Raw genomic sequence first — 18,126 nt, 5'->3', positions numbered from 1 at the left:
AACGGGTCGGTTGCAAAGCTCTCACGCAAGTCACACGGAATGCACGCAAGTAGAAGCTATTAAAGTAGCACGTGTCTACTACGTAAGAAACAAGCGCGAAACTCGCAAACTTTCTTGTCCGCCCGCGGAAAACCTCCTGAGCGCTGGAAAATCCCTCCTCCCGACAAACCCGCGTAGTATGCCCGGAAAAGAGTGACACGGCCTTTAAGACCACTTCAATATAATTATATGTATATTGCATCTCCTAAAACTTTCGGTGGGTATAGGACTTTAAACCTCATTCAACAATACCAACAAATACAATCATGCATGACAACATTACTTCATTTATTCATTTGTCAATTTATTTATTTATTTATCTATCTATTCATTCATTTATTTGTTTATCTTTACCGATGGACATTCATTCCTGTCAGGTTTCTCTGAAAGCTTGGCCAGATACGATAAAAACACTTTCAACTAGAGAGGGGCCGTCAAAGGCGGCAGACCCACGCCTAAGTACAAAGTCGGGGTAAACATAATGTGCATTCGGTCATCTACCAGAATTCGGCCACTTAATTGCCAGTGTGCTTTATCACCAGCCAGTGAGTTCTACCAAAGATCGTACACTGAAGTGTACGATCTTTGGTTCTACAGTCACATCACACGCAAATCACATAATTACACATACGGTATTAACACTCATTCACGTACAGGAAAGTCCTTAAGTCTCCTCCAAAAATCCATCGAAAATCCCAAATTCCACCGTCAAAAGTGCAGAATCGGAACTTTTCCAAGCGCGCGCGAATTAAGTCCAGTTTTAAGAGTATTGTCTACGCGACGGGTCGCGGAAAAAGCGCTAAAAATCGAGAAATACGCCGTTTTCTTGCGGGATATTTTGATTATAGCAAGCCGAGAGTGTGATGATATCAAAGGTCGTATGAGTGTACGATCTTTGATGGTATCCACAAAAGCAAAAAAGAAAAACAAAATTTACGTACCCCCTAGGCAATTACCCCTATGATTAGTGTCTACGGGAATTATTCAATGCAAGGGTTGAGTGCAAATGTCTACTGCACCAGTATTCGGCCACCAACGAGCGCCGCAACGTCCCCGGTGCAATTTTGCACCAACAGTGTAGAGCGCGATGCATTTTCAGCGGCCTTGCACACGCATTGACATTGAGCACGCATATCGTGCAGTGTGACTGCGACCGAGCAAAATGCTCCTCCAACGAAAAAAACAATCAATGTTAATTTGAAAAATCATCAAATATCAAAGGTCGTATGAGTGTACGATCTTTGATGGTATCCACAAAAGCAAAAAAGAAAAACAAAATTTACGTACCCCCTAGGCAATTACCCCTATGATTAGTGTCTACGGGAATTATTCAATGCAAGGGTTGAATGCAAATGTCTACTGCACCAGTATTCGGCCACCAACGAGCGCCGCAACGTCCCCGGTGCAATTTTGCACCAACAGTGTAGAGCGCGATGCATTTTCAGCGGCCTTGCACACGCATTGACATTGAGCACGCATCGTGCAGTGTGACTGCGACCGAGCAAAATGCTCCTCCAACGAAAAAAACAATCAATGTTAATTTGAAAAATCATCAAAATACGGGCCAGTTTGTGATGACGGAGAACGAACTTTCATAAATCTAGAAGGACATAGTCCCTCAAATAGGCCTAAACGTAAATTTCGGAATTCTTACGAACATTTGAGCAGCGAAGTCGGATCGTTGGGGAGTTTATGTCTTCGTATGGTAGCGGAAAATCGCAAAGTGAGAAACGGGAAATTTTCGGAATGGTCACTATACCATGGGGTCAAAACTTCAAGGTCACACAGAATTTGCAAGGGTCAACCGATTATCACCAAAATCTAATCGATTCTTTCCTGTCATTATCCAAACATTCCCTGAACATTTCGTGCAAATCCGTTTACCCGTTCTCTTGTTATCTTGTACACAAACAAACAAACAAACAAACAAACAAACAAAAAAACAAACAAACAAACAAACAAACAAACAAACAAACAAACAAACATACGGAACCCTTTACATAACCCCCTGCCGATTTTCATCGGCGTGGGTAACAAACTCACTTAGCTTGGTATAAAGCATGTGACTTAGATAATACTACGTGATAACTACAAGAAATGTACAGATGTCGCATCGATGATGTGCTTTACCGCCAAAATTTATTCTTTCTATCTCTCTTTCTCTTTCTATATCTCCCTTGCATGGGGAAATTACTGAGATGTACTGTAACATACATTCTTTGTATATTGTCAAGAAAACATTGATGATCCTGTCACGCACCACTGACAGTTCTTACGTTTCGCCGGATAGCCGGGTGTAACCGGATCGCCCTTGGCATCACTAACGAAGGTATTCCCCCGCTGCGCTCCGGTATCCGGCAGCCACCAATTGTCCGGATAGACCGAAATGTCTCCATCGATTGCGTAATCGGCGGGATCGGAATAAAGAATGATTCCAATGGCACCCGCCGCCTGAGCGTTTAGTACCTACAGAGGAACATTCAACGCATTAATCCTCTCTCCCAAGTTTTTTTTTTTTGTTTTGTTTCTGGTACTTACATTGTCACTCAGTAACGTTGATGGTGGGAATTAAGCATTCTCACATGTGTTCAAAGTCAACTTTTGCCAAGCCCCACAAAAGTAGCAGCAGATGTAAGCAACACTTGTATCATCCCTAAATGTAATTATAACAATTCAATCTTTCATGTTACAACGTTTAACCCTACATGTAATATCTACCTTCAATGTAATAGCCCAATCAACCGTAATGCAATAATTTTAACCCTAAACCTAACGTAATATCCACCCTACATGTGGTATATTTTTAACTTAAATGTCATATCACCCCCAAATGTAATACCCTTTAACCCTAAATATAATAGCGTCTATGTAGTAACTTTTAACCTTCATTGTATAATATTGCCCCTGAATGTAATAACCTTTACCCCTAAGTGTAATATCGACGCTTAATGCATTAACTTTTAACGCTTAATTTAAAATTGATCATTAATCATGGTCAAAGGTCTTTATCTGTCTTTCGGCATCTTTGGAAACATATCACCACTATATTATGCATACATTTTAAACCCTGTCAACTTGATTGTTTTATAAAGTTACTTCATGATCAGCCACCATGGCTATGCGAATTGGAGTTAAAGGTCAAAAGACTTTATTTCTGCATGAAACACATACCCTACTGCCCCCATATCTTTTCCGTGTTATATTTGGGGTCAATACTACATTTTTAGTTAAAAGTTGTTACATTTAGAGCTGTCTCAATTGTTAAGAAATCATGAATAATTGGTATAAATATTGAATTGAATCAATTATCAAATTAAGATTAATGAACTATTACACTTTTAATACGATTGATATTACACTTAAAATTGTTATTACATCATAAGGGAGTGATACAACCACCGAGTCGCTCCCTTTTACCTTGTTCCCACGAAACACCTTTCCGTATCTAGCGATGGCGATGCAGCCTGTGATGTTGATATCAGACCTGTTCTTAGCCAGAAAGTCAAAGTCTTCAGACCGCGCGTAGTTCACGTACACCAGGGGGCCCTGGATTTAAAGATAGTGGGATACAGCAAGACTGGGAGGTGATAGTTACGCAATCCGCACTTTGTACGGATGAAAACAAAATTCAAACCCAAGATTTCAGTTGTCCAATGTAACTTCTTCACCGAGTTGTGGATAACTTTCAGAAAGATATCATGTCAATTTCAAATCTCATCAAAATCGATTACTGTGTAATAAAATCTAACTGCGAAACAGGACGTCAGTCCCTATAGAGGGTCACAAAGTATGCGTGCGTCAAAACGCACCATATCACGCGAAAGCAGTTCACCAGAGATGACTTCATGATTATACACGAGCAGTCTGCATCCCAACGAGGAAACGCAATTGGTTAAGTCAATGCTTTGATGGAGAATAAAGACTCCTGGTCAAGTTTCTTTATCAACCACAGATGATTTACCTGAAGTTTCGGAATCTTTTAAGTTTGAAGTGTCCATTCAGTAGAGGCTTCGGTTCCTTTAGGCTTTGAAATCACGTAAATATCTTCCTGGCTTTGCCGACGGGTAACAAGACATAGCGACTCACCTCTGGGTCTCCTTTTGCCGAGTAGGCATTGAATGGCGGGACGACATCCGGGTGATCATCCTCGGGTCGAAGAATTGCCTCATGTAGGGCCGAGGTGAAATTAACCTCTCCGTTCTCCGTTATCATCACCTGTATTTATATTTTGTTTGTTTGTTTTTTATTTGTGTTGAACATTGCAAGAAGGGGAAAAAACCACTAAGCACTTAATCGCTTTGTGATGAACCATGCATCAACATAATTCGTAGTTTTCCTGCAGATAATTGGAATTTACAAAGTATTAAGAAACACGAATCTGTTTATTCTTTGACAAAACAGCAACACCTTGAGCATTTAATCACTGTTGCTAACTACGCGACTTATTCAGTTTCACACGTACTAGTGATGACAACCTCTTTGAGCAAATATTTAATGACCTATAAAAAATGTCATGATCGTATGTCTGTTTGATGTTCTTGCAAGTACAGTAGTAATGTTTGGAGCATGACGTTATATGCTTTTCTTCTATTCGTATATCTATGCACATTCACATTAAAATGGCTTATACGAAGTTGGTCTTGCAAGGTTTGAGAGAAAACTTTACAATATATAAGTGTAATTTTGCTTGGTTTCTTTCCACTAGATAAATAAATGAAAATAGAAGCCTAACTCAATGAGTGATTGACTGAGAATTTGTGAAATACCCTACTTTGTTCGGATTATTCGTATCCGGATAGGCAAGGAGGACGTCATAGTCAAGTAACCGAACCGAATCCAACCCGTAACTCGTCCATTGCTCTACCAGCATATCAGCATTTTCCTTTTCTGCCGCTGTTCCGGCTAGATGAGGACGGCTGGTGAGACCCCTGTAAGAAAGAGAGGATATTTCCAGGTGAACTCCATACGACCATAATAGCTATTGCAGAGGAACATTTCAGAGCTGTAGCAAAACATAATTTCCAACATTTCTTGACTTCAATGATATTCTGGTTATATGCACCCACGGACGTGCACCTATATGAGCACCAAAGCCCAGCAGCAACATCAGCTGAATCCCTGATGAAGGTCTATTAATCATTATTAATTACTATGCACAAATTACTGCGTACAAATCTACGAGGATTTCTGTTGTCAATCGGCATTCAAAGCACACAAAGAGTTAAACGAGCTGAAAGCTGTGACAAGAAAGTCCCTGTTGAAATCTAGTTGCGCCTACCTGCGTACCGCTCGTTCCTTCTTCTCATTGCGTGTATAACACACACACACACACACACACACACACACACACACACACACAATGTATATGTATAATACAGTTCGACCCCGATTATCCGGCCTCCTTTTATCCGCAAATCTATTATGCGAACGCGTTCACGCAGTGAAGGACTTTTTTTTTTTCATCCAAAAATTGAGAAAAAAACAGTGCCTTTAACATCTTTTCATGGATCTATTTCACTAATTTGATGAGATGTGCATGATGGGTTTCTCAATATCTAATGAGGTAAAACATGTAGGATTTTCACATAAAGATATACTTATTTTTGTGAAGAAGGGACTACCTACATAGCTGCCAGTGCACTGGGACGGCAGCTTGGACGGCATCTATACATCGTGTCTCCCTTATCCGGCCAATTCGCTTATCCGGATGAGCGCCGGTCCCGACATGGCCGGATAATCGAGGTCGAGCTGTATATATGTATATATATATATATATATATATATATATATATATATATATTATATACATGCATATATATATAAATATATATATATATATATATATATATATATATATATATATGTTTATACATATCAATATATCAGTGTATGTGGGGGTGTGATTTTGCCTGCTTTTTACAGCTAGAGTCAAATGTTTGAATAGTTTGATTTATAGAGTGGTTTAGTTTGATTACAATTTTGGGAGGTCATCTTAACAGCAATGCCAGAACTCTTCCCGTTCCCTGACGTGACAACACTTATATTCTTCTTAGAACAGCGACATACTTTTATTCTGTTTATTTCCATTGCATTTTCCACTACTTTATCGATTTATTGTTTTATTGACCACGAATAACGAGATATACTCTTGATGGTGTTAGGATGCCCTTTATGCATCTCAATCCTGTTTTTGCAAACCTTACACACACACTACCTTCGCTTTATGATGATCGTATTTCTTTTACGTTATTTGATAGGTTTTCTGAAATATCTAAGTTTATTTACTTGTTATTGGCAGTCATGACTATCTTTTTTATATTCTTCCTACATCGAATGCGGGAGGTTCGTAGCAAAGCTTCGTTCGAGTGTATGGTCCGTGTAATTTGTGACGCACATTTCAACCGTGTCATAATAGCTTGTGTATAAGATTCCTGACACTCGGTCGCAGGAGCCGAGCTCGAATCCAGTCCGCTGCTTACATCCTTGTATAAGATTTACTACCCTCGATGTCCCTCTCAACCCAGGTGTATGAATGGGTACCCGACAATGCTAGGGTAATGATGATAATGGCACGGCCCGCTATTATAACAGCGTCAACACTGAAGAGGCTCCCCTTGATAAAGGAAGACCATAATATCATTATCATTACTAACTGATAAGGCAAAATAAATCAGTTTCAAGTTAATTTAAAAATATGACCCAGGAAACTGAAGAAAGTGTTGGGTATCTATCTATCGTCTTAAAGATAGGGCCTACACAATTTCCATACGAAATTAAGCAAGCATTTTTCATAGTCGAAATGATTGCAAAATAGGAAAGAAGTGCCCCCCCCCCCCATGTTTCCTAAATCTCCGGTATAAAATGGGTACTTTTTGCGCTATGAAATCCGGCCCGAAAATAAATTGTTTTTAAAAATTGGGAATATTTGACCTCCATTGTTTTATGTTCATTTGCGTGTGTGTATGTGTGTCTATTTGTTACTCCGTGTTTTCAGTATTCGTCCAGACCTTTTCCCCCCATGCATGAACTTATTTTTCTATCGATGTTCTTTACCAGATTGGCCCACACATTGCAAGCTTTGTCTTTGCGTATTGTTTATTTTAATTCCATCATTTCAGGTTTTATGACAATACATAATTATTTTACGGTGACGGTTCCACAATTACTGTGCACTCTTCATTTTTATCGTTTTGCTTCTGAAATCTCATTCTCTGTTACTAAAGAAAGAGAAATGTATACTATGTTCTTGTCGAAAAATGAAATAAAATGTGAATTGAATTGTTAGTGATGAAAAATCCGCAATGTCAGGTTGATGAAAACACCCCCTCAGAAAACGGGAAAAAATACAGTTGAATGACTGTTGAATGACTCTCACTTTCTGGCACTAAATTGTACTCTCTTTTTTTTTTTTTTTTTGGCTTGAAGCCCGCAGGTATACTCATACGTCTTTGAAACCACGATTATATCTGTATAACATTTATGTTTTTTATGTGCATGAAGAGGAACTGAAATTTCTTTCGGCACGTTCAGTGTTGCATGTGCATATCTTTCAGTGAATAGCTGTTATAGTCTTGGTGGTCTGTCATTCAGGATATTTGAGCAGAGTTTGAGAGGAAGAACCTTCTTGCAAATTTCAGGACAAAATTTACATAAGTTGGTTTACCTGGACACGAACACAAAAGACACTGAATCTGTAGTGCATTTTATAGGTATTTTGACATTTGATTTTCTGAGCAGTCTTGTCATGAACATAATTATATGTCATCGGTGCCATTCCCTAGATCGCTCATTGCGATTAAGATAACCAAAGTTTCAGCTATATGTTCCTAACTCTATGCTATCGAAAAACGTGAAAAGTATATATGTAGGTAACAGTAACAATGGTTGGACGTGTTTCTTTTTTTTATACGACTGAATTTTAGATTACAAAAATAAGAAAGAAAGTCAAACTCCCGACGTACAAACTATTATCATCAATGTACCAATGCTAACAATAACATGATTTCAATAGAACACTCTTTCACTGCATTATTGTGGTTAGAGACATAAATGATTGCTTTGAGTATTTACATCTATTGGCTTTAAAAAAAGTGATTATCTGCAAACAATGTTAAAGGGATCATAAAGTTTTGGTTGAGACCTAATTTCAGGTTTCTAACATTTTTGGTGAGATAACGAGAAACCTCTTGTGAAATATGAAAGATCATGTAATTCCATGAGGAATTCAGCGTTTATTTGATGAAAATTGGTTTTGAAATGGCTGAGATATCCAAAACAGAGCGACTCTAATAAAGTGTGGGACCCACACTTTATTACTATCGCTTTGTTTCACTTTGTTTTTGGATGTGTCAGTCATTCCAAACCCGATTTTCATTAATAAACTTTGAATTCCTGTTAAAATGGTATGCTCTGTACTATTTCATAAATATTTTCTTGCTTTCTCGTACAAAGTTAAAAGCCCAATTCTCATCTCCACCAATACTGTACCATCCCTTTATTAAACAAGGATGCATGATACGAGTAAAAGCGTATGAATTGCAGGGAACGCGAAGATACAACCAAGGTTTAGAATGCTCTCTGGGCAAACACAGTGGCCCAGAACATATCCGTTTTCTTCGAAGTTTCCGCTGATAGGTTGTAGATGTGTCATTCAAGTACCCTACATTATTCGACCCACATCTGCCGGACTTGCATATAGGTCATCGAATCATTGCTGTCCAAACGAGATTCCAAACATATGGCCCGAATTCACGAAGGTGGTACAATTGAAACCATGGTTTAAACCATGGACGAAGACCGTATATTATGGGGCGCCAAGTGTCGCATGGCCTATTTCGTTACGAAATCAGTCATATCGTCGACCGAAATGATCATTTCGTTAACGAAATAGTCATTTCTTCGACGAAATGACTGATTTCGTAACGAAATAGGCCAGTCATTAAAAGGTCACGTTAATCACGGGCAAAACGAGGCTTACTTTTCATCTACTTTAACTGGACATTAGACGCTTTGCCTTTGCGTTGGTGTAATTGCAACGTGAGCATGATATTGTTTCACTGGCAAATTCGAGTGTTGTGATAATTGAAAAAGGTGGACTATCACACTGCGGAACCAAGTGCTAGTGTGTAACAGTAGACTTCTTGTAATTAAGGACTGATCATTGACCGTTACATTTACACAAAATGAAAAAAAAAAGTTTAGTGCAGTTTTACAGATGTTACTTTTGTTGTTATTCTGTGTAAATGGATCGCACGTTCAATCTGTCTTGTAATAGACCAAGTCACCTTGTGTTACATACTCACTAAGTCTTTTATGAGGCAGTTGAGAGAGAGAGAGATCGATCGCCTACTGTCAAAAGATTAGTAAGACCGCGCCTGACTTTTACGCAACATCTGCATTTTAAAGGACGGGAACTTTAAACATTGTCTATTTTTTTCATTGTGTAACCTTGAAAGTGACACCTAACATGGATGGGAAGTGCATTGGAAGATGTTACTGCATGCACCTGTTCAGTCCAACTGGGAAATTGTTTTAACAATGTCGACAGCGTGTCGATGTCGATGTATTCGTTAAAAAAAATAATTCGAACAGCCCAATTGCACAATGTAAAGCTGTTGCAAACGAATTACATCAAAAAATGTTTGACATTCTCTTACTCTTACAGCGTAATGTAATGCCAGACAATATCTGAACAAGAACATGCAAACAGCGCTGCATTGCTATCTATGTTTGATTTCTGCAGTTTTGTCGAGAGACATGATCACGACTGTAATCGAAAATGACCTAATGGTGAACGAATTGATATTGTGTATAATGATTGTTATTGACATCATTACATAGACTTATGATTCGTTGAGTAATTTGTTGCATTCTGATATACTTTACGTAATATCACCGTAAATTCATTGCATCTTATCAACGCAAAAAAAAAAAACATGCAAGAGATCGCAATCATAAGTAAAACTTAACCCGAATGGTGATGAAATGACGCAACAAATTGTCAAGGTAACGAGAATATGCATTATGAGTCTGTAAAAGTCACTTCCACGTACCTCAGGTTACTTTCTATGTTTTCCGCACTGCATTCGTCGATCATCAGCTGTCCGATATCCCCATTTTCGACGACTGAGATGGAGGCGCAAGCATCGTCTGCGATCCCGAAGTGACCGATGAGGATTCCAATGACGAAGAGGATCAGAGCGACGACGACCCAGATAATGTGAACGAAGAGAACATTATCACGATTCATGGTCGACTTTCAAAATCTTCAACGTTGCCTTGGTGTTTAATTCTTCTTGCTACCGTCACGTGTATCTGCTGTATCTGGTGTAAAAAGCTCAATAAGAAGATTTCTGCAGCGCATCCCCTCGCATCCACAGTTTAGCCCCAAGTGGAACAAAACGGATGTGTCGCTTGCCGTGCACCCAGGGGCTGATGTCACGGAGCACGCCAACGATTTGCGAATCATGCAAATACCGAATAAAAAACTGGCAAAGTCCATTGCTCGCATGTTACTATGCAAAAGATCGCCAAACCTGAGCGGAGGTTTGAAAGTGTTGCCAGCTGTTCGTGGGTATTGTTCTTATATAGTTCAGCGGTAGATAATTTCATCTCTTTTTTAATTTCTTGCGAAAAGTTTTCCCCCACACTGGGTCCTTGTCACATTGAAAATGCATTTCTACGCTGTTTCATGTACTTTACTTATATCGGACATTCAACTAGGCAAGTCATGTTTATGTGCAGTGAGAACGAGACAAAGAGAGAGCGAGAGAGAAAGCGAGAGAGAGAAAAAGTGTTAAGACAGGTAATGTCATGAGAACTCTGCCATCGATGACCGAGACCAGTTTACTTTTTTTTGCATATCAATCAATAGTTATGTGTAAAGAAAGACAGAAAATAGCTCCAGTACCGGGAGTGTGCTGGAGATGTTTCTTTCAAGTCCTTTTATTTGTATGAAATGCCTAAAATGCCTCGAAAAGGAATGCCTTAGTAGAGTAGGCGATTTACAGTAGAGTTTGAGTCCTCTCGTGGCAGACACCATATAGACTTCGTCGGGAGCACACTCATTTAGTTCGGTGGCAGGAAAACCACCCGCAACACCCAGACGCCATTTGGCACGATATTTTAACCTGGGCGCAATTTTCGTTTGCGGCCAGGAGCCATACACCTTCAGCCTTTATGCAGCTTTACAGCAGGCAGGGTGAACAGACATTTAATCCATATCTACACCAGTCATTGCGGTTTGAAAATTTTGTCGTGTTTAAAGATGTGAATGTATTTCAGGGCATTACAGCCCTGGAGAGCCCCGTAAACAAGTGATAATGTATATCGTAAGGGTGTACAGCTTTTGAAAATGAAGCAGTAAAGTTCGACAAAATATGCACTGTTATAATTATAATTACTGCAACATCTCATTGTGTGAATTAGGTATGTGAAATGGATGATAACGCAGATCTCAATTTTCACTATGATGTCATGATTCTAAGTTGGCAACATCTTTGTGTGTGTGTATGTGTGTGTGTGTGTGTGTGTGTGTGTGTGTGTGTGTGTGTGTGTGTGTGTGATTAGAAGGTGCCTCATTGGTATATGTCGCATTTAAATAATTTTGTAGATGGCGCCGAGGCCGAGTTTACTCCCAGGCAGACGACTTCACAGCAGAGCGACTGTGTCCGCCCCTCGCTATTATAGTGAGAGCCTTTGGACGCCTGTAATTGCGGAAACCGTGTCCTTCGCGACATTTTGGAGTTAGAACAGGGAGAGTGCGTCCCTCCTCAACTTTGAAATCCCGCATCCACGGGCGGTCCACACACGAGGTTATGTGCTGGAAGCGAGAAATTGTTAACAATTAATTTGTGACTCTTTGGACGACGCAGGTGAGAGATGAACCGGATGGTGCGTGACACACCTTTAAAGGGATAGTACAGTATTGGTGGAGATGAGAATTGGGCTTTTAACTTTTTGTGAGATACCAACAAAACACTTATGATATAGTACAGAGCATACCATTTTAAGAGGAATTCAAAGTTTATTTGATGAAAATCGGGTTTGGAATGACTGAAACATCCAAAAACAAAGTAAAACAAAGCAATCGTAATAAAGTGTGGGTCCCACACTTTATCAGAATTGCCCTTTTTTTAATATCTCGGCCATTTCAAAACCAATTTTCATCAAATAAACGTAGAATTCCTCATAAAATCACATGCTCTTTCATATTTCATAAGAGGTTTCTCATTATCTCACCAAAAAATGTTAAAAACCTGAAATTAGGTCTCAACCAAAACTGTACGATCCCTTTAAACATGATGTGGAATGATGTGAACAGTGTGTTCTCACGGTCGACTATGTGCTAAAATCATACTACTGTTATAGTATTGGTATATTGATATCGTTTGTGCATCGGGAGTTTGGTTTCCTTTCCTATATCTTATCTAAAATTCAGTTGTGTCCAAGAAAATGCGTTCAACCTTTGTTGTATATCAAGAGGTGTTTACTATTTCATTTGTACACTTTCCACGTTTATAGTGAGGTTAGGAACATAGCTGACGCTTCAAGGTTCATTCGCTTCAAGGTTCATTCGTTCAGACGGCTCAAGGTTCATTCGTTCAGACGGTGCAAGGTTCATTCGTTCAGACGGCTCAAGGTTCATTCTTCGCAATGAGCAGTGATCACAAGCGGGTGACACCGGTGACATGATATATGTTTGTGACAAGACGTGCTAAGAAAATTAAACTTCAAAATATCTAAAAGGTTTATTCATTTAATTCAGTGGAAGCGCCCCTTTTTCACGGGACAGGTGAATGACTTGCGAAGGATGTAAATGTCGAAAGGGAAATTGCAAAGTTCAACATTTGGAGAGGTTTTTCTCTGAATAAAGTCAGTATGAGGTCAGACATCTCGGACATGAGCTTTACGTTGGTCAGACGATGGTCAGACGTAACAAATGTTTTGCTCTGCCAGTTAATCGACATTCGCATCCTTCGAGATTCATTTGGGTGTCTATAGCTGTGGCAGGTGCCATGTGTGTTGCTAAAACTTTAATGGTCTGATCTTGTTGGGTGGGAAGGGGGGGGGGGAGAGGCATTGGTGTTTTACTGCCTCAGTTATTTTTTTCTGTGTCACCGAAAATTACTGCGTGATTATATTTCACTTCCTTCGTTTTACGCGGGACATACATGTACTTTGACAGGAGATTGTATGTGACTCTAGATTGTATGATATACTGAAAGTTATAAATAGTCTTGTAACACAGATGGTCAAAGGTTACCACTATTCGTATGTATTATCATTTTGATGACATCCATTGATGGAAGAGAGGGGTGTCAATATCTCCAAAAGAACGTCTGATGAGGCACACTTCTGTATTGATGAATATGAGGAAACTTGTTTACGAGAGTTCACAGTCGTTCCCTCCCTCCCCTCCTCCCCCACCTCGGTACAGAGAGCCCGTTCAATTCGTAGAAGAATCAAATTCCTGGCTCGAGCTCAGATGGGAGCAGCCGAAGCCCCGTGACAGATTTGAATGTAGCTGTCTCTGGCCAAAGATGTTTCGTCACGTGAGATACAACTGCCGGTTTGGATTTCCCCTCCATTTAAAAAAAAAACAACAACCAAAAAAAAAAAAAACAACCAAAAAAAAAAAAAACCAACAACGACAGAATGGAGATGAAACAAAAACGTTTTGACTGTCAAGGGCAAAAAGACAGTCTCGTGTAAAGCTGGCCATTGCATTAAGATACAAGCCGCTGTAAGCTGTGATTGTGTTGTAAGTCCCGGTCCATTTGAAATGTGGTCGCTATATAACAGAGAGAATCAAAAAGAACTTGGAGATTAAAAATTAACTTCAGAGACACGTCTTACGACCGTTTGCAAAGGCTTGTGACTGTTTTGCAAACACAGCTATATGTAGAAAAATAAATTCACAAAGAAATTTTGAACTGACTTAAAAACTTCTGTGGGACAAAAACAAAAAAATGTATATGAACTTTTTTTGCAACCGTTTACGAACCCTGACGAAACCCCAAATTAACTTCGTTCGCATGCAATCGTATGTCCTTGATGAGGAACCCCCTTATCTCTCTTTCTCATTCTTGTTAAAACTCTAATTTATCAATTTGTATTATGCATCTTAAACATGTGAATCAAATCAGTCAGAAAACACAGGAAATATTAAAAGTGAATTAACTATTCAAGCATAATTTCTTATATCTATGAAGTAAAATAGAAAGCCGTGGAGTTGTGAGGGATATAGTCCTAGAGAAAATAACGCCTTTATTGAAAATAGACAACTTACGGACAAAAAATGATAAAAGGAGTGACTAATGCAAAATATAAGAGAGATTTTGACAAGAATTCTACTGTGTGATTATTATGATCGGGAGATCCAATACCAAAGCAAGAGGGAAAGTAGGGATGGGTAAACAGATGACCCAATAAGCTTCAGAAGAAGACATTTATAACTCCACGGTTAGTCAGACTGGCACAACCAAGCTTGAGGATGTGTGTGTTGTGTAATGATGGTATCTCATTTAACCACGGTAATCAGGCATCTGGAGTGATAACACTGCGCTTCCAGAGGGAACCTGCCATAAAATGATACCGTCGTATAACCACGGATCATGTTTTCATACATCTGAGTCGACCGGGACATTGTGGGTAAAAACAATGTGTCCATAGGATGCAAGCACTCGACCGGATTCAAACTGTGAACCTCTCTTCGAACATGTCTAAAGTCAACATTCGAAGGTAAGCCTGGAACTGGCGCAACGAGGCTTGAGGTGGTGGTGTTATGTAACAATGCTGTCTTATTTAACCAGGGCAATCGGTTATCTCCAGCATTAGCACAGTCCTCCCACAGGGAACCGGCCATTACCAATTATACTCTATCAAAACGAGTGATTATTTCACACACACCTGGGTCGAGCGGGGACATCGTGGGTAAAAAAGACTGTGTCCATACAGGGAGGCCTGGTCCATACGATGTAAGCACTCATTTCTAAACTGTATATAGGCTCGAGTTCGCTAATCGTCAAGAGTGTATTATACTGTACCACAGTTTGGCACCGACGAATTAGAGTGATTAGCTGCTTCTTCTACATGTTTTGAGATAGACACATTTTTAATAGTGAAATAACATCATGCATGACAGCAGGAGCAGTTTAAGCGATATCAAGATTATCCAAGGCAACAATATTCTCTTCGTTCACATAATCTGGATTGTCGTTGCCTTGATCCTCTTCGCCATCGGAATTCTGATAGGTCACTTCGGGATCGCAGACGATGCTTGTCCCTCCCTCTCCGTCGTCGAAAATGTGGACATCGGACAGCTGATGATCGACGAATGCAGTGCGGAAAACATAGAAAACAACTTGAGGTTGGTCCGTGCGGTAGTGTGCCGTCCGAAGAAGTTTGCTCTTGAATAGCTGCCCCCAGTGGTTTTTACTGTTATTTTTATTCTGTTAATTCAAGTCCCTTTGAACATTCATACTCTAGCTAGCTGCTCGTTCCCCGAAACGAGTTATATGGAGTAGTCCTGATAATGCATTAGAATATGTTGATAATACTTATTATCATCACTATCATGACCTATATCATTGTGAGTTGTAGAGTTCTTTAAAATGATGTCATTCATTTCTTTAGGTATTCTCCATATGAACTATTATCATGATTTGAATCTCACAACGGAATCTCCAAAGAAAGGGAGTGTCGAATCGTGCTGCCAAGGTACAGACTAAATTAATTAACCCAGTATACAATCGGCAAAGTGAGAAGTCAATCATAATTACTGACGGAAATGATGTTAAATGAAACCAAGACATTGTTAAGCAGGGGGATGAAGATACGAGATACAGTGTATGAGTTTTCTTCAATATTGTCTGTCCTCTGTACAAATGAAATTTATAACATCGCAACTGCTGATCTACACTTGTAACAAATATGTCGGGGAAAAACAGGAACCAGCGGGAATCGAATCTGTCATCTACTGCTTTCCGGGCAGCGACACTACCACCAGGCTATTTCTGGATGCCGGCAGAGACACGTACGATGAACTTGGAACAATACCCAAGTTCTGAAATTCCGACATTGTTATTTTATTAAAGTAGTCCAAGGCGGACAACGGTGTTTCTGTCATCTACCAAATTATCTGGCTCTCGGTGACAGAAGAACAACATTCAAGAGGGACCAGGTGCTGTTGACATGATTAACAATTATGCACATCGTTTGTTTGTTTGTTTGTTTGTTTGTTTGTTTTTATTCCCTGCTTATCCCCCAAGATAGTGTGCCAAACAAACGCTTACTAGTATGGCTACCCATCAGGCCTATAATCATAATATTATCCTTACCTGAGTGCAAATGTAAGCGATGTTCCCGAATTTGTTCCCCTTGTCACACAAGAAACTAGCAGCAGTTGTGGTCTAATAAGCATTCCAGCTCTCCTTGAATCTGGGCATAAACCTTTTCCTTTTCCTCCATTAAAAACAAGTATTTTGGTATATTCCGCTAGTATGAATATAATACCCCATGATTCACAGCAAGGACGTTCTCCTCTATTTAAACACACCGGAACAGGAGATAAATCAAAATGACAATTCTTTCTAAGATTTATTGTTATGGATACATGTGCATTGTACTATCATTTCTGGGCACTTGATTGTTCCGCGGAGGAATATGTAAATAAAGGAGTTCGACAAGATGACCGAGATCGACCAAACACCTTGTTTGAGAGTCTGGGTATTTTTGGTGGTTATGATGGTTCGTTAGGCCAAGTTAACCTCCCGTAACAAATTGGGGGCACGTCACGAGAGTTCGGCAGGGTTTCTGCGGACTTAGGTGATTTGGTCGGGTTTGATATTATCCCAGGCATGCCAGGAGTGTTTTTTCGTTCTCGCTTGGCCGATGAATTTCGGTGAGTAGCGTGTGTAGCACTCTATGCTATGTCGTGGACATGGGCGATCGCGATACAGTTTACGTCGCGCAACTACGTATGTCGTTTGCATCGTGATTGTTACAGTGTACTGTATGTGAAGGTGTTACGATTTGAGAAAGCATGGTGCGTTTACGGCGTAGTGTGTGTACGTGTGTGTATGCACGGAGATGGACGCGGAGTGATATGGTATACATTTTGATGTAAATCGGTCGTCTTTCTGTGTCTGCGTGAGGGAAACTCACGTTCGTATTTCTTTCGGGATCGAAAGGGTTAATTTGGCACGTGCGTAGTGTTTAGGATGGTTTAATCTGGGTATACGCTGCGTGTGTGTAGTGTCTGCGTGGAAACGTTGGTCAAACGTTGGTCGTTGGTCCCGTACGTGGTGGTTCGTGTGTGGTTCAGCATACGGGTTATTCTACGGCGGTTTGTATGTGGTTTAGCATACAGGTGATTTCACGGTGGTTCGTGTGTGGTTTAGCACACGGGTTATTCCACGGTGGTTTGTATGTGGTTTAGCATACAGGTATTTCACGGTGGTTCGTGTGTGGTATAGCACACGGGTTATTCCACGGTGGTTCGTGTGTGGTTTAGCACACGGGTTATTCCAAGTCGGTTCGTATGTGGTGTAGCATACGGGTTATTCCCAGTCGGGTCTTGTGTGGTATAGCATACGGGTTATTGTTTATAGTGCGACTGGTTTTCTTCAATTGAAAAGGGTTTTTTTCAGCTGGCTGGCTGGTGAGAAGTCAGGTTTTCTTGTTGCACTATTAATTGTACATTACTGGTGCATAATGGAGAAAGATCAAGATTTTTCCATTGAGAAGTTTGTGGATTCACCCACAGTTGAGGAATTGCTAACCTTGAAAAAGGTTGATTTGTTGCGTGTTGCAGAAAACTACAAGGTTCCTGCTGTGAAGAGCACAATGAAAAAGTCAGAGATTACACAGCACACGATCAAATTTCTTGTAGATGAAGAAGTATTTCCCCTCCAGGCATTGCGTAGCATATCAGGTAGTCCCCCTGGTGATGTGCAAGGGAGTGTAGAAGTACGTCTGAAAGAGCTTGAACTTGAAAAAGCGAGAATTGAGTTAGAGAGAGAGAAGGTTTCTCTTGAAAGGGCTCGTCAAGTCGGTGAGAGAGAGTATGGTGTAAGCGTCAGTGGT

General features: G+C 40.0%; 2 protein-coding genes across 2 annotated transcripts in view; one reads left to right on the top strand and one right to left on the bottom strand.

Moving 5' to 3' along the window:
• The window catches only part of LOC139716402 (N-acetylated-alpha-linked acidic dipeptidase 2-like), a 30,090-nt gene extending 19,802 nt beyond the window's left edge, over nt 1-10,288 (bottom strand). Inside the window, exons 1-5 of the mRNA XM_071627949.1 lie at nt 10,092-10,288; nt 4,811-4,967; nt 4,126-4,254; nt 3,457-3,585; nt 2,316-2,505 (exon numbers count right to left, since the gene is read on the bottom strand). Of these exons, the coding sequence (XP_071484050.1) occupies nt 2,316-2,505; nt 3,457-3,585; nt 4,126-4,254; nt 4,811-4,967; nt 10,092-10,288 (802 nt within the window). The remainder of the gene's footprint in view (nt 1-2,315; nt 2,506-3,456; nt 3,586-4,125; nt 4,255-4,810; nt 4,968-10,091) is intronic.
• A 4,885-nt stretch (nt 10,289-15,173) lies between these two features.
• The window catches only part of LOC139716454 (N-acetylated-alpha-linked acidic dipeptidase 2-like), a 36,119-nt gene continuing 33,166 nt past the window's right edge, over nt 15,174-18,126 (top strand). Inside the window, exon 1 of the mRNA XM_071628000.1 lies at nt 15,174-15,409. Coding sequence (XP_071484101.1) covers nt 15,174-15,409 — 236 coding nt within the window. The remainder of the gene's footprint in view (nt 15,410-18,126) is intronic.

This window comes from Diadema antillarum, unplaced genomic scaffold (assembly GCF_040938485.1).
Source record: "Diadema antillarum isolate AM-2024a unplaced genomic scaffold, OU_Dant_1.0 scf00000065, whole genome shotgun sequence".
In the NCBI taxonomy this organism is placed as follows: Eukaryota; Metazoa; Echinodermata; class Echinoidea; order Diadematoida; family Diadematidae; genus Diadema; species Diadema antillarum.
This window is presented reverse-complemented; position numbering and strand designations above follow the sequence as displayed.